The 26199-nt window shown below is 37.4% G+C and overlaps 3 protein-coding genes across 15 annotated transcripts in view; 2 read left to right on the top strand and 1 right to left on the bottom strand.

Moving 5' to 3' along the window:
* The window catches only part of si:ch211-247j9.1 (rho GTPase-activating protein 24), a 22146-nt gene extending 16997 nt beyond the window's left edge, over positions 1-5149 (bottom strand). For both annotated transcript variants that reach the window (XM_048167136.1, XM_048167137.1), the window contains exon 1: positions 5027-5149. The gene's annotated coding sequence lies outside the window, so the exon portion shown is untranslated. The remainder of the gene's footprint in view (positions 1-5026) is intronic.
* Positions 5069-14978, top strand: clk4b (CDC-like kinase 4b). 5 transcript variants are annotated; one of them, XM_048167148.1, is made up of 13 exons: positions 5069-5193; positions 5963-6120; positions 9559-9778; positions 10230-10320; positions 10618-10684; positions 12175-12291; positions 12384-12550; positions 12672-12766; positions 13519-13648; positions 13743-13825; positions 13933-14012; positions 14121-14211; positions 14657-14978. In XM_048167148.1, the coding sequence occupies exons 2-13, from the start codon at positions 5963-5965 to the stop codon at positions 14801-14803; spliced, it is 1446 nt and encodes a 481-aa protein (XP_048023105.1). In that variant the 5' UTR covers positions 5069-5193; the 3' UTR covers positions 14804-14978. The 5 variants fall into 5 exon arrangements, with proteins under 5 accessions (XP_048023105.1, XP_048023107.1, XP_048023106.1 ...); XM_048167149.1 differs by having other exon boundaries at positions 5088-5193; positions 5953-6120; XM_048167150.1 differs by lacking the exons at positions 9559-9778; positions 10230-10320.
* Positions 14979-15690: 712 nt separating this feature from the next.
* Positions 15691-26199, top strand: part of LOC125253239 (collagen alpha-1(XXIII) chain) — a 123550-nt gene continuing 113041 nt past the window's right edge. For 2 of the 8 annotated variants that reach the window (XM_048167141.1, XM_048167144.1), the window contains exons 1-2: positions 15862-16787; positions 17075-17144. In XM_048167141.1, the coding sequence (XP_048023098.1) occupies positions 16500-16787; positions 17075-17144 (358 nt within the window). In that variant the 5' untranslated portion in view covers positions 15862-16499. Of the gene's footprint in view, positions 16788-17074; positions 17145-26199 lie in introns of all 8 variants that reach the window. The other 6 variants (XM_048167142.1, XM_048167139.1, XM_048167147.1 and 3 more) reach the window with 6 other exon arrangements.

The raw sequence follows: 26199 nt of genomic DNA, 5'->3' as shown, positions 1-26199 counted from the left end.
AAGATAATTTTAGATGACTATAATTTAAGAACATTTTGTGTAGCTTACAATTAGAAAAGTTATTCAGTGAAAAGCAGTGAATGATTTCCTCTGTCTTTTGTTCTTTGATTGAAATGACAGACAGCAGCAGGAATATTAGACTGCGGCCACTTTAAGAGCTTATGCACAGATCCAATATACTGTTACACAACATGCTATTTCTTTCTCAACTGACTGTGTTTACCTAAATACTCACCAATATGGGTATTTTGTGTTTATCTGACCATTTAACTGCAATAAGCCATGAAAAAGAACTCAATTTGGTACTCGCGAGCCGTTTGAGAGTCGGCTCTGTGTGCGCGCCACATATATAGTAGATCAGAAATGTTAGTGTGAGTGCCGTCGGAGAGAAGAGAGAGCAATGCGCAGATAGTATCAGTGTTATCAATACTGTGGAAAATTAGGTCTGGAATCATTTCAGATATTTCAGTATGGATACATACTGAAATATCTATATTTATGGATACATATTGAAATAACTATATTTATTTACAGTGCTCAGTGTAAATGAGTACACCCCCCTTTGAAAAGTAACATTTTAAACAATATCTCAATGAACACAAATGCAATTTCCAAAATGTTGACAAGACTAAGTTTAATATGACATTTATTTAACTTATAACATGAAAGTAAGGTTAATAATATAACTTAGATTACACATTTTTCAGTTTTACTCAAATTAGGGTGATGCAAAAATGAGTACACCCCACAACAAAAACTACTACATCTAGTACTTTGTATGGCCTCCATGATTTTTAATGACAGCACCAAGTCTTGGCATGGCATGAACAAGTTGGCGACATTTTGCAACATCTATCTTTTCCCATTCTTCAAGAATGACCTCTTTTAGAGACTGGATGCTGGATGGAGAGTGATGCTCAACTTGTCTCTTCAGAATTCCCCATAGGTGTTTGATTGGGTTCAGATCTGGAGCCACTGAATCACTTTCACCCTGTTCTTCTTCAGAAATCCAACAGTGGCCTTAGATGTGTGTTTATGATCATTGTCATGTTGGAAAAGTGCACGACGACCAAAGGCACGGAGTGATGGTAGCATCTTCTCTTTCAATATAGAGCAGTACATCTGTGTATTCATGATGCCATCAATGAAATGCAACTCCCCGACACCAGCAGCACTCATGCAGTCCCACATAAGGACACTGCCACCACCATGTTTCACTGTAGGCACCATGCATTTTTCTTTGTATTCCTCACCTTTGTGATGCCATACAGTTTTGAAGCCATCAGTTCCAAAAACATTTATCTTGGTCTCATCACTCCAGAGTATAGAGTTATACTTATTTTCGTGGAAAAAAGACACACTCAGGTCATCATATATTGTCATCACACACACACACACACATATATATATCTGCAGTGTATGCCATATTGTGTCATGGGAAATAGTCACCCCAGTTTGGCTTTCTACTTCTTTAGATAACTGCAGTGAACTTGCATGCCGATTTTCTCATCAGAAGACGCTCCTGTCGAAGTGTTAACTTGGACAACCTGGACGTCTCTGTGAAATGGTTGCAGTTCCATCTTTTTAAAATTTTTGTACCACTTTTGCTACAGTATTCTGACTGATAAGTAAAGCTTTGCTGATCTTCTCGTAGCTTTCACCTTTCTGGTGTAAAGAAATTATTTTCTTTCTCAGGTCTTGTGACATTTCTCTTCCATGTGGTGCCATTACTGACAGCATGAAATGGGAAGGGGTTTTAACACCCTTTTATAGTCAGCTGTCTGCTGGACACCTGTGTAATGAATAATTAGACTCACCTGTGGTTGAATTCTTGTTAAATTAGACATTTGTAGTCTTAAATTTGGCTTTGCTCCAGAGACTTTCAGTAGGGTGTACTTATTTTTGCATCACCCTAATTTGAGTAAAACTGAAAAATGTGTTCTCTAAGTTATATTATTAACATTACTTTCATGTTATAAGTTAAACAGATGTTATATAAAACTTAGTCTTGTCAACCTTTTGGAAATTGTTTTTGTGTTCATTGAGATATTGTTTAAAATGTTACTTTACCAAAGGGGGTGTACTCATTTACACTGAGCACTGTATATCTAACACAATTGCGCGCACACATATATTATACTGTATATTACACAAACAAATGGGCTGATGTCCCTGCATGATAGGCCAGTCCTTGGCGAAAAAAAAAAAAGAGAGAAAACACTTGTATCGGCCCACCAGGAAAATGCCCGGTATGATTACTAATCCAGCCCTGCAGGGGGGTATTACTGATGCATTTTGTGTCATGCTTTGTGTTAACCACAGAGTTTATTTTAGGCATTTAACCAAAAATCCATTCAAAAACCCCTCTGACTTTGGGAAAATGGAGCCAGAAGTTCAAAAATGCTAACTTATTTCCAGGTTTTAGGACTCATTCCTGCAGCACTATTCAATACCATAGCTAATGATGAACCGGCAGCAACAAGCATGAGTCAAATCTGCATTATCAGATTTCTCTTTTGCAGATCATGTCTTGTTGGAAATGACTTTCTGACTGCTGCAAACCAATTGGAATGTATGAAAGAATTCCGGCACACAACTTTTGAATTTGGCCTCTGGTTTCTCCGCTCTGACCCCTGCTGCACAGTGGCTGGGCAGTTCCAATTATCACTAAGAGCTTTTCGCTCCTCTTGTGTCAATATGCACGATACACGTTTTTGTGCTGAGCAAAGGCTCTTCTGAAAATGAAACTTGTCAGACACACAAGTTACACACTAGGACTCCTTCGCATGCACGCACACAATTCATCTCATGACAGGTTCATCTTTTTACTGGAATTGAAATGGAAGGCAGTATAGGAAACTTGAGAGTGCACAGCCCTCGTTTTTAATCTACATAGAAGCTTTTGCTTTGCTTAAATAATCACTGATAAGATACAAATGTAAATCTGTCAGTCACTTCATCTGACACTGCCAACAAGAGAACAAAATGCAACCTGAAACTGTGCTAAATCTGTTCTCACCAAGCTATTATAACAATTTATCTATTTATCTTTTGCATGTAATGTACAAATCATAGATTCCTTAATCCAGTTTATAATGTTTCATTTAGAAAACAAAACTGCTGTCTACAGTTTTAAGAATAAAATGACACGACAGGTTATTAATTGACAGAAGAGAACATTTAAATTGTACATTTATTTATGTAAATATGTAAAATATTTAGATACACATGTAAATATTTAGTTTAGCATGTACATTATATAGCATGTAAATCATGATGGTTGTGTGTGTGTGTGTGTGTGTGTGTGTGTGTGTGTATAACACTAAATCAACAACTATTTTTTGACGATTTAGAGAGAAAATACAAATCTAGAAAAAGAGATCCACTTGAAAGGTAAATTTATTCTATGACTTATATACAGGTATATGAATATTTAATATATTTAATTGAGGATATGTCATAATATCAACACTATGAATTTTATTTAAATGATTTCACTCAATTAACCTATAAACATTAATTTGTGTCCACAATTCCCACAAAAACCTTTGATATTATTACATAAATACAAAGTTAAGTTACAGATCGATATTTTCCAGAGCCAAAATTAGATCAACCTCAAAACATTTTCTATCCAGTAAATCTTACAAATGTTGATATTCATATAAAAAATGACTAAATTCAGAAGAGCATAGCCATTTATTTATGTGTTGAAATCATGAGAAAAAGATTAAGGCATCTTATCCTGCCATACAATCATTACAGAGACGATTCATCTGGAGCAACTTGGGGATAAAAGTCAGGCGGTTAAGTATTAAGGGTTAAAAACTGCATAATGCAGCGAAATACTGCAGTAAAATGTCAACTAGATATTTGAGGAGAAAGTATATTTATAGCTCTAGAAAGTATTTATTGCTCTTTTTCATTTTTCAGTCAAGGTGAGTGCGAACAGAGAAGGTGAAACTTAACGATTAAATTATTCCCTAAGGACATGACAAGGTGATGTCATCTGACACTAAAAAAGAGGGCCCTTTTACTGGAGAAAACAGGCCTTTTCATTTTAGATGAGTCTTCATTAGTTCATGTCCTAATGAAATTATCACTATGTTAAAACACTGACTTTCACATTAAAGGGAGTGTTGTTGGGAGCTTTAGGAGGTTTTATTATCATGCCTCACAAATTTAGTATTCCATAGGGACTAATCAGAGTACCTGTGGCCAGTGGCTGTGCGATCACTTAAGTTAATAAATCAGGCACAAAGTAAGCCATCTATAGATGGTGACAAGTAGAAAGACATGTTATTCTCACCAGAATCAGGGATTTCTTTAATCCTGGGGTTTCAAAGACCCAGACTCTCGGTCATTCCCAGGTATCCACTAATTAAATCACATTAAATAAAAATGTTGTACTGAATACAAGATCATTCTTTTTTTAGTTGGAAATCTCATAACACTCTTTAAAGAAAATTCTCTCTGTTTTTGGCCTATATCTTTTTACCGGACCCACTGCAGTTCCTTCATGGACCGCTAGAGGTCTACAGAATCTGGCATAAGAACATAAGATGAATTTTACAATATTGTGTTCATTTGTGTTTATTAAAACTGTCAAGTGGCGAATAACAATATAAATGCAAGACATTTAACAACTGATTATGAATATGATTATGTCCTTTCACTGGTGAATACAGAATATATCAATAATAATAATTAGATTAAAAGTTGTATTCCTCAATCTTGTTTTGTGTATAAATTAAAAGATATACGTTAGAAGAGTGGGACAAAGTTGACACAAAGACATCCTAATGTTTGATTAAACTGACAAAAATACATTTAAAATAGTAATTTCAGGTTGCTCTGCTCTGGAATTGTTTTTATATAGCAGTTAAAATCATAATCATCAGTTAAATTAGCAGGTAAATTCAAATCATCTTTATTTATCAAACTTTATTTATCTGAGACAACATCTCTTGAGACAAAGTCTCAGATAATAATAAACAAAATCTTTAAATTAAATCGCCAGACTCACTCTATAAGATGAGAAGAAGACTTGTGCTTTGTTGAGTGTTTACCCAGAACTCCTCGCCACCGGAAGCGGTCCTTTAATGTAAAGCGGAAGTCATAAACAGTGGCCGACGGAGTTCAGTCTGGAAAGCAAAGTGTCTTATTTCACAATTTGAAAGTAACGGGTGAAAGGTGAGTTAATTTTAAATTTAAGTATGTAGCATAAGAGTTTCTTTGACATGTTTATTAATTACCTCGAGGCTGCGGTGGTGACATAAAGTTTAAATAGTGCCTTGCGTTTGCCTGAATGCTAACTGGCTAGCCGCCCAAGAAAAGACTCATTTGCATGTTTGAAGCGTTGTGTTTTGATGAATAATTCACAGTTTGGGCGTTCTGACCACTAACTTATTAATCAAGTAAGTGCACAGTCGTCTGGCGTTGTAACTCGAGTAGGTTTGTTTACATTCGAGGCTGAAGGGCGGTGGCTAACGCGCGGGGGAGATTAGCTCTTTGTCGCCAGGCAACCAAAAATGAAAGTTCGAATACTACTGTACACAAATAACCGTTTGATTTTATAGACATCACATGCATTTCTTCATGTATTTCACTAGCATTTACTGCCGGACATTGTGTTCAATGTGCTGGGCTACGTGTTCCTTAATTTAGAGTAATGTTAACTAAATCTAATTGGTGGTGTTTAATCTCCTGTAAATAAGCTATGCAATATCCGTTGACGCTTCATGCATGATGGTAAACAGTTCAGCTCAACTTTTAACAAGCCAAAACAACTGCAACAACCCGACTCATGAAATTCAATAACTAGATATGGAGCGGAGAGCTGGCATCACCTCGGCTGTCTTGAATTTTACAACCCAGTGGGGTGTAGGGAATGTCCTGGGATACTGTTTCCCTGTCATCATTTTTATGACTTGGACCTTTTTTTCTATTCTGGTGTGGTCAGATGCGGCGATCTAAGCGGATGCGGTCGCCGGATGGCTGGATCGCGGAGTATAGCTGGGAGGAGAGAGTGGAAGTGCACAAGAGACCGAAGCGCAGCTCGGCAAGCGGGGAAAGAGAGCGGCAGCCCGGGCGAACCCATCACTACAGAACATACGAGAGGTAAGACAGACCTATTCATGGTAAAGTCTGGAATTAATTTAGAATGTGGGCTTTAATTTTCTTTCCATTACAACTGACTTTATGGACTTTGATTTGTTGTTGACTTATCCTGCATGTTTGCAGTGCCTTACGTGATGTAGTGTAGCATGTTCTTGGATTCAAAGACAAACTGTCAGGGTGACAAGTGCTGTAATCAGGCCTGTCAGAGGCTCCTGATCTGTGCTTGCAATTCAGAGAATCCTGCTGATGTCAAATCCTTCTGTCATTAAGACCGCAAGTGGGATTTATTTCAAAATTTATGATTGGGAGATTATGAATTTTTATGTGTCTTTCCATAATGCTGCCACTAAACCTAATTGGTTTCATTGCTTGTAAATAAGATATTATAATATGTACATCTACAAAATATATATTATATATCTACAATATATATGTAATATCTGTTAACACTTATTCAGCTTAACTCTTAACAAGTCAAAACAACTAGAACAACCTGGAAATGTTGTTTTTTTTTTTAGAGGGCTTAATACAGTTAAAGCCATTTCATTAGTTTTCATTTGACCTGCCCAGGCTATTTGAAATGCAAACTGAGAGCTTGTAAAGGCTTGTTCACTCCAAGAATGATAACTATTTTAGTACCACACCAGTGAAGCGCTCATTAACATTATGTTTACTATGTGTTTTGCCGTCCACGACTTTAAAGTTGGCATGAAATGCATTTTATATACCTTATTGTGAACTAATGTGTATGTTTAATTTGTTCAAAAAATGTCATAACTGGATCTTCTTGTGAAAATGACCTCTCTGGTGATGTATCCTGGGCTTCTCCAATCATTTAGTCTGCTTAAACCATGCTAAAATCACGTTAAAATCCAATAAACAACTGATACATTGAAGCAAGTGCCCGCCTGACATATTTTGTTTTTTTGGTAAGCCTTTACACTCGGATATACATCAAAATATGGAAGAAAATATCTGTTGTTTGTTACCTCAGTCTAAAGAAAGATAAAAATTTGTTCTGAAAGTGATTCCTGTCGTTTTAGCTGTGGTGGATGAAGGGCTGTCCCCGACTAAAAATGTTTCTAGTGGATTATTAGACATTCATTTAAGTCATTAGTCGATTAATCACACATTAATATTAATTTAATTACTTAAATATACTGAGGAGAATACTAAATCATAATGAGTGTTTAATATATAGGCTTATACTAGTACGCTGAATGCTCGAATCTGATTGTTTGTCCAACATTCTAAGGTGTGCAATTATTTTTATATAAACGCACAGCTAAAGTAGTTCTATGCAGGTGTTGACTGCATTGCACTTCCATATCACTTCTTCAAATGATTTCAGTTATTTCAATAGGTCCTACAGCCTACAACCGCAAAAAATGAAACAAAACCCACATTGACACCGACCAAGCAAATAAATATAGGAAACAATAGGATGAAAACAACAAATTATTGTCATGGTTTTTGCCACAAAATACGCTTTATTGTGAAAGCACATACTCTCTCACGCTTTCTCTCTCTCTTTCAAATGTAAACACATACTGTATAGTATAGACACACACTCGCACAGAAACGTTTTGTCTGTGCTGCTTTGACGAATTAAGCTGTAAAATAGTTTAGCAACTTAAAAGATACATGACTCATCAGTCTGCTATCAAGGCTCAAGCCTACGTTACTAGTTCTGAAATGACGTTTTGGAATTAGCAACGGAGGCATGGGCTGAGATGCGTAAGAAATTAGTCCCACACACAAGAGTGTTTTAAGGACAAAAACCTGACAAATGTCTTGAAATTCAACATTGGGACAGTGTCTTGAGGTCTGGTAACCATAGTATAAGCGGAATAATTGACTCCGGGCTGTTGAATTCTTAGAAAATAATGCATACCTGAAATGTTACAGCATTACCACCTCGGGTGTGCATTATTTTCTAAGAATTCAACGGCCCATCCTCAGTTATTCCTCACGTAATACACTGCCCTCCAAAAGTTTCGAAACGCCCTAGAAAAGTGGGGTTTTGGACAATATTGGCATGAATCCTTTTTAATTTGTAATAATTTTGCACTGATAAGGGACAACACAAACTACAAAAACATATTTTATTGCATAAACAGTTTATACATAGAAAAAACTTAAATTTTCAATTCATCAAAATATCCACCATTAGCAGCTATCTGACCTAAACTGGGTTCTAATTGGTTCATTGTATTCTAAACTTAACATTAAAACATTTTAAACATTTTACAAGGAGACATTTTAATTATTTATTAATAAACTACTGTTTTCTGAGTCATTGTCGGTGGATGATGGGTGACTATTAGGGTGCAGCCCTAGGTGGATGCCATTATTATCAAAGAATTAGAGAAAATGTTAAAACTTTATAGCTATCTTTAGCATTATAGTCATCATCCTTGTTGTGAGCGGGCCTTAAATTTATTCTAAAGCAGAAACTATGTAGTGTGCATCTAATATTCTTTAAAAAAAAAAAAAAAAAAAAGGATTTTATGATCTGTTAAAATTTCGTTGTCAGGAAGGCTTTAAGGGTGTACCCAAACTAGGCGATCTGAACCGTGCCCGAGCATGTTTAACCCCCAAAGTCTGGTTTGTTTGACTAGTGTGATCTTTCCGTACTGCGCCCAGGTGTGGTTCACTGAACCGTGCCCTGGCCCATTTGAAGAGGTGGGCTCGGGTGCGGTTCGACAGCTGCTACTCTTGTGTGCTCTACTGTCATCATTATTCCAGCAAACATCTTATTATTGCTACTTGTATAGTACACTTTTCAATTAATTAATTTGATTATATTTACTTTTGTAACATGTCTGGTTCTCACCTTATGAACAGGAACTGTTGCTTGAGAGTAAAGCTGCAAAGTCATAAATCTATTAGTGAAAGTGCATTTCATCCTGTTTTCTTCAAAACAAAAAGTTGCATCATAAATGTCTAGAGTGCTACGTTAAGTGCAGTGTGAGTGCAGACCAGTGGGGAAGGGGGGACAATTGCGCCAGGGTACGGTACAAGGCAACCATGCCTAATGTGAGTAAGTCCTAAGTTGCTGTTACACAGAATGTTCTGCTACTTTACTATAGGCTGACAGCTGTGATTTGGATCACAAGTTCAAAATCAAACACAACGCTCAGGCATCCTCCTATAAGATTTACTGCTGCAACATTGACAGGTTAAAGCATCGCTTTCACTCATAACTGCTCTCTCAGAGCTTGTTTCTGTGGCTCTTTCTAAGTATAGCTTGTTCTTGAACTCTTTTGAGAAGACACTTGATGCTTTCAGCACCCAGCATAACACGATTCAACATTCCTTATCCCCTGCTGAAAGGGTCAATAAATTGCAGCAAAGCTGCTTGTAAATTTAGCTGTCAAAATCTCATTGCCATTGTAGAGCTATGTCGTCTTCCTCAGTGATTTTTGTTATTGTCAGGTCTCACATTAGCTCAAAGAGGCTGGAGTACCGAGAGCGCAGGGCCAAAGAGGCCAGTCAGGAGCATGGCAATTATAAGGGTCAGGTGGACCCGGTCAGTGAGACGGAGAGGGAGAAAAACGGCAACCATTTCAGCCAGTCATCCGCACGTAGCGGACGGAGTCGGCACAGCAGCAGGGAGCGACAACGTTCACGCCACCCCAGTCCCTGCTCAAACTCGGTAAACGACTTGTCATTCTGTTTATTTTTTACTTGAGCTGATGCATTTGTTAATGTTTCTAAAGTCCAGATTTACCATAGTAACCATCCGCTGTATACTTGCAGTGAGGTGGTCAAGGAATCAGTTGATTTTTCACTTGATCTTCACTCATTGGTTGCAGAAATGGCTATTTGTTGATTGGTTGAGGGTCATGAACAGAATTAGCTGCACTTCAAAAGAAAGTTGTTTCTTGTCTGAAAATGTGTTGCCATGTCTTTCTTCTGTAACACACACTATGGTGGCCCTGTGCCGTTGCTTGGCGATGAATTTGAATTTGCTGCTGCCGCCGTGGCCTGGCGTGGGGGTCCGAATCACTCACCCCCCTTCATCAACCCCCCCTCGCTGAATGAATGAATGATGCGTACGGGCCTGATTCTGACTGGTGTTTGATGGTGGTGATGATGTACTCCAGAGAAGTCATCGCAGGAAAAGAACCAAGAGTATTGAGGATGATGAGGAGGGTCACCTGGTCTATCACAATGGAGACATGCTAAGAGCAAGATGTATAGAACACAAACCTTTCTCTATATAACTGTCTGTTCTGTGTCTATTAGTGGGACAATTCAGCCTACACTTGGGGTTATAAGGGGACCTTTGAAGACTTCTAATATTAACCACTTAGAATTTAACTTTCATGTGTGAAACTTTAATTTGGCACAGACTTTTATACTCAGTGAATATGATATAACTGGAATGAGCTTGTTAAGTTCCTGTTAAGTACTGTAAAATCTGTGCTTTTGTATGTTGTATCCTTCAGTCACAAAGCCTTACTTATGACTGCTTCTTTATCCTGTTTATAGATGAGATTGTAGGGACTCTGGGCGAAGGAGCCTTTGGAAAAGTGGTGGAGTGCCTCGACCACTCAAAGTAAGCCAGATTCTGACTTCTTTGTCATACAGGACATGTCTGTCATAATTTTTTCTTTTAACATTTGCTACATTTACTTGCACCAAAATAATTGGTTAGTAATTGGATTGACGGCTCAGTTGAATTTAAAAGCCTTCATGCAAACACCTCAATGATTGAGCTCAATCTGATTGAAAGGGGTGATGTAGACCTGAAATAATAGGAACAGTGGGAATAAAACGAAGTATGTAAATGCTTGAATATGATTATCTTTTGAATTGGATTCAAGAATACCTTGTGCATATGTTTACCCGAGTCCTTTTATAATATGTTTACATATACACATTTGTAAAAAGTTAAAACATGTTTATTTACATCATAACTGGACAGTGGAGAAAACTGAACATTTGCTAAGTATTAGCTAATAAGCTTTTCTGACTAGTAGGGCTGGGCGATTTAATTAAAATTGTAATAAAATCACAATGTCAGTCTCTAGCTTTAATTTTGATCATGGCTTCTCTTTTTTTAAAAGAAATCGTCATTCACCAAGGTCTGTGATGGATGCTTGTTTTCTTTAAAAGTTGAACTACTTTTACGATGATGCTGCAAAAGATGCGAGCACTGGTTAACGACGTCCGTCTAGTAGGGCTGACCGATATATCGCATGCAATTGTCACGCGCATTTCGTCAGTAAAGCCGGTTCCCTGATTACCGCTAAATCGCCATCACCTGCTTTCAAATGGAGCGGCATTTAATAGACAGAGCCGTAGTTCACTGACAAGCCACGCAATATCGCGTTCATATCGCAGATGAATCGCCTTCAATAATGAACGCGATATTGCGTGGCTTGTCAGTGATCTACGGCTCTGTCTATTAAATGCCGCTCCATTTGAAAGCAGGTGATGGCGATTTAGCATGCGATATATCGGTCAGCCCTACCGTCTAGCACGTTTACATTCGAACCAGGTGAACAAAAATCGATAATACAGGCATTTATGAACTGCACAACATATGTAAAGACTTTCTGAAAGGCATCATGACACCGTCACGTTTCATTTATGCAAAGATATGGTGGGTGCAAATATTGTCAAAAAAGCTGCCTTCCAAAAACTGATAGACGTGTATGTGTAAGAAAATATTGTTTCAAAATCTTGATAAAAATCAAAATCGCAATATTGATCTCAAATTTTTGATAGTATTTTTTTTTTTTTTTTTTTTTTTTTTTTTTTAAATCCATATCGCACTGCCCTATATCTGACACATTAATCAGTTTTCCTTTTTTTGGTATGACGCCAAGGCAAAAATGACAATTATACTCACGGTTGCTTTCTCCAGTTCTGAATGTAGTGGCTGGGGCACTGTGCATACACTGAATGCATAAATGCTCATGTAAACATGAATTCAAAGTATAGGCTTCATATAAAATGAACTTTTAGAATATGAATGAACCCAGTCTGATTTCAGATTAACAAAAATGCACGTTAGCATACCTAGTGTGCTTTTGTTTGCAGAGGTAGCACACGAGTGGCTTTGAAGATCATCAAAAATATTGACCGCTACCGTGAGGCAGCCATGTCAGAAGTTGACGTGCTTGAGCGGATAAAATCCCTTGATGATGAAAAAAGATTGTGAGTATTTGACTTCAAGGTAGAAATACTTTGGAAATTGACAAAAGTTTTCGGATAGAGCAATGTAATAACTTAGCTTTGTGTCTTTGCAGTGCTTGTGTCCGGATGCTAGACTGGTTCGATCACCACGGCCACGTCTGCATAGTGTTTGAGCTGCTGGGATTGAGCACATACGACTACCTGAAGGAGAATGGATTCATGCCCTTCTCACTGAACCAGATCAGATTCATGGCAGATCAGATATTTAGGGCCGTGCGCTGTGAGTATAGATGTTTCTCTCTATGCATCAATGATGAGCTCCATTTTGTAAGAGTGATAAACCACTAAATCCATTTCATAATAATGATAAGTCACTTTATTATTCACCTTGTTTCCATCAGTTCTGCATCGTAATAAGTTGACGCACACCGACCTTAAGCCTGAAAACATTCTCTTTGTGGACTCCAACTACGACATTAAATATAACTCCAAGATGGTGAGTAATTCCATCATAACAGATGCAAATTACAGATAAAAATTTTGGGGTCCAGTAATATCCTGTCAATCAAAAGGGTGAAGAAAAACAATTTACCACAGGAAAGTTATCCAGTGTTCACAGTTCCTAATTAATTAATTAATTAATTAATTAATTAATTAATTAATTAATTAATTAATTAATTAATAATAATTATTATTATTATTATTATTATTAATAATTAATTAATTTAAAAAAAAAAGTATCACATCTTGTATATAACACTAGAGAGGGGCTTATTTACTGTTAATTATATGTTTGAATACATTTGCCATGAAGACTGGTGTTTGACAACTACCATTGGTGATTCTCTAGTAAATACATTTATAATGTTAAAAAGATTTCTGTTTCAAATAAATTGTTCTTTTGAACTTTCTATTCTAAAAAAAAGTATCACTGTTTCTCAAGAATTTTAACCAGCACTATTGTTTTCAACATTGATAATAGTAAGAAAGGAGCTTATTAGCATATCATCATATTAGAATGTGCAAACTGCATATAAATGCAGTTTTAGGGTAAGAGACTTCTTCAGAAACATAAATCTACATGAACATAAAGCCTAAGAGACTTCAGGCTTAGCGTAAGAGACTTCTTCAGAAACATAAATTCTTACAAACCCTGAAATTTTGAACATTAGTGTTATGTCTGTAAGAACATGAGTGTTGGTTTATAGTGAGGAGGGGATACTGACACTGAAGTTCATTATGTTACAGAAGCGAGATGAGAGGACTTTGAAGAGGTTGGATGTGAAAGTGGTGGACTTTGGCAATGCTACCTATGATCACGAGCATCACACCTCTGTGGTGTCAACCCGCCACTACAGAGCTCCAGAAGTTATATTGGGTGAACCATTTATACTATTCTTTATGCTGTTGGTCAATCCACGATAAAGTGGGCATGATTTTGTAATTTGCAAAATGTTGATCTCTGCTGGCAGAACTGGGCTGGAACCAGGCATGTGACGTGTGGAGTTTGGGCTGCATCCTGATTGAGTTCTACCTGGGATTAACATTATTTCAGGTATGATGTTTTGCGTACAATCGTTATTATTGTACCAAATGCCTTGTAGCATGATTTTTTTTTTTTTTTTTTAATGCAGCATACTTACAGAAACTTGCTCTTTTCAGACTCATGACAGTAAGGAGCATCTGGCCATGATGGAGAAGGTTCTAGGCCCCATACCTACACACCTACTCCAGAAAACCAGGTGCGTATTGTAACATGAGACTAGTGTGTTTCTAAATGCAAGTTTATTATGTGTTTGAAGATGCTTTTGAATTTATGCGACTGATGCATGACTGCACGTCATTTTCAGGAAGCGGCGCTATGTGCATCATGACAAACTGGACTGGGATGAGCACAGCTCAGCAGGGAGATACGTGAGGAAACACTGTAAACCTCTAAAGGTAAAGATCATTGTAGACTGACTACTAAATTCCCAAATCCCAAAATCTTGATTGTATTATGATGCTAGGCTAATACTGACTCCTTTTTTTTTTTTTTTTTTTTTTTTTTTTTTAAATCCTGTAAACCATTTTGTATAATATATATTGCCTCAAAGTTGTTTTTGATCGATTTGTGCTATTTATATGCACATGCAAAATGTTAGAGGATTTGGAATGAAAACACTGCATGTTTTTCTCTGAATTGATGGTTGTTTTTCTGTACTAAATTCCAGTGGTGTTTAATTTCCCCCCAGTAATTACTGTGCATGTTTAATAAAAGTCTTGTGGACTACTGCTTTTGAACTACTGCTTTTGAAGATGCATTGATGCCAGTATGTAACAGACATATTGCTGTTTGTGTTGCCGAGTTAAAAATAATATTGTTGAATCTTTGCTCCTTACTCAGCAATACATGTCCTCTAAAACTCCGGAGCATGAGCTGCTTTTTGACCTGCTGCAGAAGATGATGGAGTACGATTCATCCAAACGAATCACCCTGGAGCAGGCCATCGCACATCCCTTTTTCAATCCGTTAAGAAAAGAGAGAAAGTGACTTGGAGGCGACATCGAGTGAACATTACTGCTCCCAGGGAGACTGCTGCTGACTGTATCAGTCTGCTTTAAGACTGCCTGTTTCATTACCTCTGTCCGTATTTATTTTCATTTTGAATATGCGGGCCAAATTCCTCTGTACTTTTGGCAAATTAAACTTGAATGCTTTGAATGCACACCACTTGTGTCTATTGATTTTGTCATTCTTATTGTTGATAATAGTAGACTGAACATCAGAGCATTTGCAGTGTATTGCAGTGCATTATTTATTATCATTTATCCATCATTGGGCAATAGGAAAATGGACTGATATCTACAATGTCTCTCCTGCAGATGGCACAATAGGGCTTGTTCTTGCAAATGCTCTTCTAGTTCTGCAGTCTTTTCGTTAGTGTTTATGTAACTTCGGACAGCATATGGACATCATGTGGAGAAAATCTTGAGATTTCTTAAGATATAAAGCTAATTATCTTGGCTGCAACTCCAATATATGTTCTTTATTACGGACGGATAAAAACATTTTGTGCAATAAACCACTAATTCGACATTTAAAGTGTCATGTAATGTGGTTTGCTGTCATACTTTGACTCTTTGGTTCCATATTAGAATGTGAGTTTACTGTATGTTGGACAGAACGCATCATAAGTTAATTTTATCTATATCCGCAGTTTCCTTTTTGAAGTTGGTTTTGCACAAGCCAAATTGTATTTTGTCACATTGTGCAGTGAGGTAACATCTTTTGGACCTCTAGCGGTTGAAGCATAAATTTACAAGTTAGTTGCGGACGATCATGTTTAGTAATTAGCCAACATAATCACAAACAAATAACAGAAAAGACGGATAGCATTTCAGAAATATCTTTCAACATGCTTCAAATATTTGGTTATACATTTTCGCAATGTTGAAGGATGAAGATTTAACTATAAAGAAAATTGTAGTCGCAATTTATCTTCTTTATTAAAGGACATGACGTAGGTTTTAAATTTACTCGCGCATTGATGAAAAAAAATATGTACGTTCTGCATGAATAAATAATTTATAATAATGCAATATTCCATTAAAAATAAGAATCGTCAATTTCAGCTCCATGGTGTAGTGCAGTAGGCTATAGTTTTGTGTTTTTGTTTATATTTGTGATGTGTGGTCATAATAAAATGATAAATATTTACAGTTCACCTTATATTAGCACATCCTGACTTGTAGCCTAATTTCACTTTTGTGGTTACTGAAATGTTTGAAAACTTGTATGTTGAAAATATTGAAACATATAATTACAGTAACACACTTAAACCCCCCCGTCAACCTTTTGTTTTGACTTTTGACCTTTGGGTCGGGGAGGGGAGAAGACAGACAGACAGACAGACAGACAGACGCGCGCGCGCGCGCACAATTCGCACACTGTCGGTTACATTGTTTTGTTTACGGTAGTTCCGCAGCGAGAAAGGGGCTGACTAGAGACACGCTTCAGAGGGAAACAATTTAACCTGCGCTCGAGACACAGTGAGGCGCGCGACCACCAGCTTGTCTCGCGCAGCAGACTCAGCAGTTCACGCTCTCTTCTAGTGTGCATCACATCGTAGCGTCTCCTGTCAGCCGCAGTTACGCCGAAGCCACAAACTCCACTTTACTGAAATAAATATCTACCCGTGTTTCAAAAAAGGACTCAAGAACAAGGATAATTTTGTCAGATAACCATAATGCCAAAAATGGATTCAACTGGGGATTCAAAAGATGTGTCAAAGACGTCAAACAGCAATGGACATCATCACACATCACAGATATTTCATTGCGTAACAACCCTCGTATGTTTTATGTTGTCGGCGTCTTCGGTGGCAGTTTGTCTGTTTATGAACGTCAAAACTTCTCATCTTGAGCGTAAAATTGAGTTTCTGGAGATGGATAGACTGTCTGTGATTCAACCTGTGCACGCGACACTGGATGCGCACGCGACTCTTTGGGATGCGATAGAGAAACTTGTGCAAGAGGTGAGGCGACTCTATTTTTGACATTTCTTGGCTACTTTTATAAACATTGGATAAAAAGAAGAATAGTTATTCATACTATAAACTCTAAATAACATGAAGGAATTTTCCGTATTGATTTCCCCCCGTATTAAATAAAATTTAACTTGACAGAAAATGTCCTGGCGGAAAATTACCAGTAGCCTATGCTTTTTCCGTTTTTCTACGGATTTTATCCATACAGTGTTATTTTAAATCAGTAATGTGTGTGTGTGTATATATATGTATATCATATACATCTGTTTTCTCAGAGACTCAAAGAGGGAGAGTCGAAAATTCGCACAGCTCGAGAAGCAGCGCAAGAGTGCTCGTGTCCTCCAGGTTGGTTCTTCTGCAAGTATCTGAGATGCTTTTAGTTTTGTTTGTTTCTTTCTTTCTCTAAAACTACTGAGCCATCTTCACTCTATTTTTATCTCAAAATCTGAACTATGCCTCAAATTGTGTCAGTAAATGATGCAGCAGGTGACTTGCTAGCATGTGATATTGAAAATAATGTTCGGCTCAATAGGGACTTGTTTTATGAATCTGTCTTCAGTTGTACTTTATCCTACCAAAACAGTGTGTGTTGAAAGGACAGTGATTTTGAAAGAACTATTTTAGTCAAGCTCTTGGAATTAGTCACTGTTGCATCTCACCATTGCAACCTTTTATCACTAGTAAAATGGTGCCAAAGTTATAACCTGCAGTATGAATTTAATTACTGATAAAGAAAATCAAGTTCAAACTCATGTAATCGAGACGGAGCGACAGAAATTATTGTGACCAGTTAAATGGATGGACACAGAGATGTAATGATGTAAACAATTTTTTATAGCATGGATAAGTGACACTGTTCTGACATGTCAGCATGACCACAGGCAGAACCACAGATTATATACTTCATGCTGAATTAAATAACTCACATGTGGAAGTTATAAAGATGAGAGTGGCGCTCCTCTGTCCACAGTGGCCAGTGGATGCCACAGATTTATTGTGTAAACTCAGCTACGAGACATTAAAATTCATTGCCAGCTATCGGTGCAAAGTAGGGGATAGACAGAGGATACTTAACCTTGCATGAATTTGTTGCTCTGTTCTCATGTTTTAGTCCTTGGAAATTTGGCTGTTGCCTGAGAGAAAATGACAGCTTTGCTCCAGCACTGTTAAAGAGACATACCCTCCCAGGGCATTGTGGAATTATGCATGGAGAAATTTACTAGCCTATGAAGATTTCATGGTACCGGTGCCTACCAAAAGAGGGCCTCCCATATACCCTCTGATGTTGTTGCTAAAATGTGGGTATAATTTAAATTTTTGCCCTGTCCCATAGGACACTACAGTTTCAATTAAGCTCAAGTCAACTTTAAAGCTGTTTTATCTTTTTTCTCTGTATTCTTTTCCAAGGACTGGTTTCATATCTATTCATATAACCATGTTTGCTGTACATGCTTAAAACCTCGCCGTGAGCAAAGAGCATATTAGAAATTCAGTTTTGTTTCTAATATAGTCATGCTGAGGTATTTTAGCTAGAAATGAAACCCAGTCTTTTTTTATCCCTGATATCGAAATAACAAAGAGCACAAAAGCCTTAAGAATAGAAGGAAGAACAGGAAAGACATCAAAAGTCTTTCTGTGGTCAAAAGACATCTTGCAAGATTGAATATTGATAACTTAAAAAAAGGACATTATCTCTTATCTGCAATTGTCTGTAAGTAATTTGTTTTAGTTCCAATGGCTAGTGTTGGGGAAAGTTGCTTTTAAAAGTAATGCATTACAATATTGCTTTATTCCCTAAAAAAGTAACTAATTGCAGTGCTTTTGCATTACCTTTTCGCACCTTGTTTTTTAATTTTTGGCAAATGTTAAAGGGGACATTGGATGCCAATTTTCCACAAGTTAGTATGATTCTTTAGGGTCTTCATGAAAAGTCTATAACATACTTTGATTAAAGGTGCCCTAGAACCAGTTTTTACAAGATGTAATATAAGTCTAAGGTGTCCCCTGAATGTGTCTGTGAAGTTTCAGTTCAAAATACCCCATAGATTTTTTTTAATTAATTTTTTTAACTACCTATTTTGGGGCATCATTAACTATGCACCGATTCAGGCTGCGGCCCCTTTAAATCGTGCACTCCCTGCCCCACTATAATACAGTGCATTTAAAAGTTAATACAGTGCACAATAAAGTTCACACAGCTAATATAACCCTCAAATGGATCTTTACAAGATGTTCGTCATGCATACTGCATGCATGCGTCGGATCATGTGAGTATAGTATTTATTTGGATGTTTACATCTGATTCTGAATGAGTTTGAGGCTGTGCTTTGTGGCTAAAGCTAACCTTACACACTGTTGGAGAGATTTATAAAGAATGAAGTTGTGTTTGTGAATTATACAGACTGCAAGTGTTTAAAAATGGAAATAGCGACGGCTCTTGTCTCCGTGAATACAGTATGAAACAATGGTAACTTTAACCACATTTAACAGTACATTAGCAACATGCTAACGAAACATTTAGAAAGACAATTTACAAATATCACTAAAAATATCATGATATCATGGATCATGTCAGTTATTATCGCTCCATCTGCCATTTTTCGCTATTGTTCTTGCTTGCTTACCTAGTCTGATGATTCAGCTGTGCACAGATCCAGCCGTTAATACTGGTTGCCCTTGTCTAATGCTTGAACATGGGCTGGCATATGCAAATATTGGGGTCATACATATTAATGATCCCAACTGTTGCATAACAGTCGGTGTTATGTTGAGATTCACCTGTTCTTCTGAGGTCTTTTAAACAAATGAGATTTACACAAGAAGGAGGAAACAATGGTGTTTGAGACTCACTGTATGTCATTTCCATGTACTGAACTCTTGTTATTCAACTATGCCAAGGTTAAATTCAATTTTTAATTCTAGGGCACCTTTAAAATTTCTTAATGGTCGTGTAAAAAAAACACCCTTTTTACCTTGTCAAAAACAGCTCTGTTCACAGCAAGCCGTTTCAGTGGATGTCCCTTTAAATGATAATGAGCTACTGTTCACCCCACCCCATCTTCTGTGGGCGGGCTGTAAACACTATTTGGCAGGTATTGCAGTTATAAATGCTCAAAAACGATTAAAATAAAAGCAGTCTTTGCAAGGGACTTGCCTCATCATCATGGCAACGGTTCGTGGCCAGATTACGTCAGGGTTTGTTGTTGTTTGTTGAAAAATCATACCACACTGCTCAGACATTCCCCAACCCAACAAACGCAATTCAACAGGTTCATTCGGGTGAAAACAAACTCCGACCAATGGCAATAGACACCGACAGGGGTATCACACTAGCTGGATTTCATTTCGGAGGCTGCGTCCTCCAACAGACGTGTTTGTTGCCATTTATCTGTGCGGTGTGAACTTTAGCCACATTCTTCATGGAACTAGCACATTATTAGGAAAGGCGATTTGTTAAAAAACCTATAATGTTACTCACGTCTTCTGGTGGTACTGATCCATCCTTCAGGAACTTTTTAGCAAAACATAAAATTTTTAGCGCAGACATGAACGCAATATAGGTAGATCCAGGGCGCATTCCCTTCAAAAACAAAATTAATCCACTGCGTCTTGAGCGGCTCAGATGTCAAGAGAAAAGGAAAACTGCTATGTTCAATTTATATCCAATAACAAAACACTTCAATTGCTTTGGAGACATTCTTGTCTACACCTGCACGGCGTCGAAACAATGGCGGACTGTTTACAACTCACTCAGGGCGGGTCTATGCTAAAACGGCAGTGTCCGTCAAGAGTCGTAGGAGGGGCCTGTGCAAATTTACGTCACTTTGCCAAGAATCTGTGAACGACTTTATCTGACAAAATGCTTATGATTTGTCGGGATTCAAAAAAAAAAGGGTGGTTGTGTAGACACACTGCCAACACACATTTATGTCCAAACACCATGTAAAAGTGAATTTTGCATTCAATGTCCCCTTTAAGGCCCTTTCACACAAAAAGTGAAATGAATAAGCCACAGGCTGAATGAAATGCAAATTCACGGCTGTACAGTAGAGGGTGCAGCTCAAACAAACCATTCAAACAAATGTTGAAGAAGAAAGTTCAATGCTCTTTCTTAATGGGATAGTTCACCCAAAAATGAAAATTTGATGTTCATCTGCTTACTCCCAGGGCATCCAAGATGTAGGTGACTTTGTTTCTTCAGTAGAACACAAATGGTGATTTTTTAACTGCAACCACTGCCGTCTGTCAGTCGTATAACTGTTTTTGCAGCAAAAGACAGTCAAATTTGTTAAATACCATTGAACTGACTAAGGTGACTTTTTGAAAACAAGGCATTTCAATAACTGACTAATAACCTTTTCATCACTATTAAAGTCAAATTACTGAACGTAAACATAGGAGCCTGTTAAAAAGTTTTTTTCATCTGACCTCATCATTTGTTTTACTGACTTTGTCAGCATGGTTATTGCATATAATTTTTTCTTTGGAGGAACCATCACTCCATGATGAGTTTTGTGTATGTAACCCCTCCGGTTCTACTCACTCCTCTCCTAGCGGGATTTGAACCGGCATTTCTGGTAACTGGTAAACCACAATGAGGTTTACTCACACAGCTAGCTGGCCTTCATTACATGTAGATCCCAATAACATTATTCATTAGACACTTGATACTTCTGTGATGTTTTTTTTAAGCGGTGCTTGGTAGGGCAACCATCATTATAACTAATGTTAAAGTAGTATTACTTTTTAAGCAATCAAATGTAGGATTTACACCTGGAGGATGATGTAACAGACAAACACGTTCATATTCTTACACTGAAGGAGCTGCAACTAGGGACCAGAATATCATAGTGGACTCTTTTTAATGTGGGCCAGTAAGCAATGTCCTGTCACCTGTACGTTGAAGTGGTTAACTTTGTAAAGACAAACACTTTTTTGTCTATTTTTACATTTAATCTGTTAAATGTAAAAATCTAGGTTGTCCTTTACATTGGCATGTTTTTAATTGACATTATGTAATGAATTTAATATAAAACTACTGATATTTAATAGTTTTGATTTATGTATATCTTATAATTACCAGTTTACACCAAAATGGTAAATAGTCGATTCTATTAAAGAAAATTTAGCCTGTTTTTATGATGTTCATGGGAGCTTTTATTGGCTCACAAGTATAGACGATGGCATTTGTTTAACATGTTATTAAGGACGCCTATAATTTACAGGCCCGCTGCTAGTATAACATGGACATTTAAGCATGTTATTTACTGTGATATAATATTATTCTCTTTAGTTGAATGCTATTTGTTATTATTGGTTGGGGACCAACCATGCATTGACTTCACTTTGAAGAATACAATTGAAGTGCCCAGGAAGTAAGACGTTTCTTATAGGTTTTTACAGTGAATAGACCTTTTATCTTTCTCACTTAAGTTGCACTTCTTGTCTCCAATTAAAGACTCGGGTACTTTTGGTGAATCGAACTGTTTCCTTGAGCTGAATGGTAAACCTGAGTCATCCATCTGTGCAATTTGCTTTTCCTTCCTTTGCCTTTAATGGGCTTCCTTTCATTGCAAACATCAGAAAAAAAAAACACTTGAACTACAGACACAAAAGGACTTAATAACTGTGGACCATAATGAGCTCAACAAAGCAATTAATTGACTCAGGCCTTGTCAAAGCTGAATCCACTCAGACTTTGCCTTCCTCTCAACCTGAAATGACGACACTCTGGTCACTCAGAGCTTGAGATGAATGAGATATTGAAACAACTAGCCGCTCAGACACTTCCCTACGACATTTGAATTCATTCTAGCTACCTGTAAAGCCCTGGGTATAACATTTTTTATGCGTATGCACAGTCGAATACACAGCCTTGCAAAGTATACTTCACTTGACTTGTACGCATACACAGCCATTCGATGCATGCACAGTTTTGAGTAGGGCTGCACGATTTATCGCAATTTTATCGCACGCGATTTGGCAAAAACTGTAATTATTTTATGCGCAGCTTGTCAGAGCTGTACGGCTCTGTGATCAGTAGTAAATGTTTCTTTATCTGAAAGCCAGAGGGCGCTCAATATGCCCTGCTGCCAAAGTAGAACACATGTCATTCCAGGAAATCCCATACTATCGCTGTAGCTGAATAAACAGAAGATTAAAACGTTTTGATTGATTAAACATGACTGAAACGTTTTGATAATGAACACACGACTGCCTTATTCTGTGTAAGAAGCCACATCATCTCACAGAAGGACGCTCAACTGTCGTTATGAAGTGAGTTTGGAGTAAAAACATTTTATTAAATGTTGTCTTTTGTTGGACAGGATGTTAATAAATGCTTCTCATGTCTGGAAAGATGTTTTGACACGTGTTGTTTTTTCAAACACATTATAAGCAATTCAAACTCTCAGTGCTTTCAGATGGATTAGCATTTGGAGCCATAGTTCATTGATAACCCGCGCATAAAAAAATAATCGCTGCTTTGCGATTTCATAATCGCACTAAGCCAAATCGTTTTTTTTTCTAATCATCCGATTAATCGTGCAGCCCTAGTTTTGAGCAATCTTTTTCCACAAGTTACAACCCATGTAAATATATTTGTATTCTTTCATGCAAGAGTTGTACAAATGAGGGTACTTTCTAACCTCTTCACACAATCTCTCGTCTATGTAGGCCTCCATTGTCGCTGTAGCTTGCATGCGTTTCGGTCTGTTCTGTTTATGCCGTTTTCTTCGACTACCTTGTGAATTGACACCCCAGGGCATGGTTGCCACCTTGTGGTTTAAAGTTTGATATAGGAATCGGTTTTCTTTACTCCTATATGAGTTTCAAAACCCTCCTTTTTTGGTTTAACATGCATCTCTGTGATTAACAGCTGAAAGCATTTGACAATCATTTTGTCTGGATTTCTTGTGAATGTTTGTGACCTTGTGGTAATTATTATTACTGTTTTTTTGTCCTATTATCTTGTTAAGGTAGAAAAATCATCATTTTAAAGTGCCCTACTTTACATACTGCGACACAGTCAGGGTCCCAGCCACATCACCAGAATACAGATGTTTGCATTCATTGTCTCTATTGATAGATACCACATTCATAGCTGAGTCCAATATTACATCTGCCTTTGTTTCACAAGTAAGCCTGCAGCTATACTGGTTTGTGCTCTGAAAACCTCTGTTATTATCGCCACAGACAAATACATTATTTTGAAGCCAAAATCTGAGTGTGACCGTAAAAAGCTACAGTAGGAAAGATCTGAATGTTTCACATAACTGCGTTACCGTATACCCCAAACCTCAGGGCAATGTAGATCCCAACCCCTCATGGATCGGGACACCTAGTCTCCACTCCCAGGTTGGGAGGTTGTTCTGGAAACAGAGCGAAGTGCTTGGATAAACGTGCTTCAAGAATGTAATCCGCCCTTGTTTTATTGGCCTACCCATTGAGACGGCTGTAAGCTTTAATGCTTCCTCCAAAAGCTGTCTAGGGCTGTAAGGGTTTCGCTGTGGGTGAGATGGAGGGGTACAGATTATCTGTTGGCCTCTGTGTTGGTTGTGAACTTTTTCATGTCTGATCTGCGTTAAGCTTTCCCCTCTGTGGATAAGTGTAGTCATATGCTATACCTTCACGTTTATTTAAGTAGGCATGAAGCGAGGTAACATGAAAATCTAGACCTTTTCTGTGCACCCTGGGTGCTTATGTGTTACTTCAGACCATGTTAGAAGTTACTTTGCTGAGAAAAGAGATGCACTGGAAAATTAATAAATATTTATCTCCAGAACCGACTGGCCAATTTTAGCAATTGAATCTCCAGAATCTTGGGTTGCTTTGTCAAGGCGACTCCAAAATAATAATGCAGATACTCTACTATTTCAGAAGGATTAGTTCATTTCAGAATTAAATTTTTCTGATAATTTACTCACCCCCATGTCATCCAAGATGTTTGTCTTTCAAAAGTCAAAAGAAATTAAGGTTTTTGAGGAAAACATTCTAGGATTTTTCTCCATATAGTGGACTTCGCCGGGGTTCAACGGGTTGAAGGTCCAAATTGCAGTTTCAATGCAGCTTCAAAGGGGTCTACACAATTCCAGCTGAGGAATAAGTGCCTTGTCTAGCGAAACGATTGATAATTTTCTAAAAAAATAAAAATTCATATACTTTTTAATCACAAATGCTTGTCTTGCACTGCGCCACGGATTACGTAATCATGTTGGAAAAGTCACGCATGACGTAGGTGAAAGTACTGATCCAGTGTCTACAAAGTGAATGTGTAAAGACTAAGTCAAACGGCCTTTACAAAAAAACATAAAACAACGATGTCGAACTCGATTTTGAAGTCAAGTTTTTCGCCCACTCAACATGAGTACGTAATGGCACATCATAGAGTAGTGCAAGACGAGCATTTGTGGTTAAAAAGTATATAAATTAGAATTTTTTTTTAATAAAATGACTGATCGTTTCACTAGATAAGACCCTTATTCCTTGCCTGGGATCGTGTGGAGCCCTTTGAAGCTGAACTGAAACTGCAATTTGGACCTTCAACTCGTTGAAAAATCCTGGAATGTTTTCCTCAAAAACCTTCATTTCTCTTCGACTGAAGAAAGAAAGACATAAACATGGGGGTGGGGGTGAGTAAATTATCAGGAAATGTTAATTCTGAAGTGAACTAATCCTTTAAAATGACAGTTCGCCCTAAAATGAAAACTCTGTCATCAATTACTCACACTCATGTGGTTCCAAAAACTTTCTTCTGTGGAACAGAAAAGAACATATTTTGAAAAACATCTCATTGTTTTTTAGTTTTTTTGTCCATACAATGGAAATCAATAGTAACCAAAGAGTTGCCACGTTCTTCAAAATATAGTATTTAATGTTCCACAGAAGAAAGTAAGTCATACCGGTTTGAAACGACATGAGGGTGAATAAAGGATGAAATAATTTTAATTCTTTAAGTGCAGCACATATGTGGCAGGAACTTTTCTTATTACTTTTAATTTACATGAGTCTGTAGCTGCTTGGCTTTGTGAAATAGGCAGTCAGAATATATCTCCATCAGGATCTAGGTAAATAAATACAAAATAAAGGCAATAGCGGTATGGGTTCTGTACTCTCGGCTTATTAAAAGCATCTGTCTGTAGTTTGTGGGAGGGCGTTTTGCCATACTCTCAACATCACTGTAAAAACTCCCTCCCTGTTTGGCTGCAATATTTCCCAATTTCATTTGAATGAAATGTGAGGCCATGTACCCACTGAAAATAGAGAGGAGATATGGAAGCAATTATGGCATGTTAGGTCTGATTATCAGAAAAAATAGGTGATTTGTTGATCATATGGAAGACTCTCGCTTTTTCTTTCCCTCTCATCTCACACCTCACAAGATTTTATACATTTGGAGAAC

Source organism: Megalobrama amblycephala, linkage group LG18, assembly GCF_018812025.1.
Source record: "Megalobrama amblycephala isolate DHTTF-2021 linkage group LG18, ASM1881202v1, whole genome shotgun sequence".
In the NCBI taxonomy this organism is placed as follows: domain Eukaryota; kingdom Metazoa; phylum Chordata; class Actinopteri; order Cypriniformes; family Xenocyprididae; genus Megalobrama; species Megalobrama amblycephala.
This window is presented reverse-complemented; position numbering and strand designations above follow the sequence as displayed.

Coding starts and splice junctions, on each gene's coding strand:
- clk4b (XM_048167148.1), top strand. CDS start 5,963: ATGCGGCGATCTAAGCGGATGCGGTCGCCGGATGGCTGGATCGCGGAG. Junction 10,321..10,617: donor AGACATGCTAAGAGCAAGAT/GTATAGAACACA, acceptor TCCTGTTTATAG/ATGAGATTGTAGGGACTCTG. Junction 13,826..13,932: donor TGGGATTAACATTATTTCAG/GTATGATGTTTT, acceptor TGCTCTTTTCAG/ACTCATGACAGTAAGGAGCA.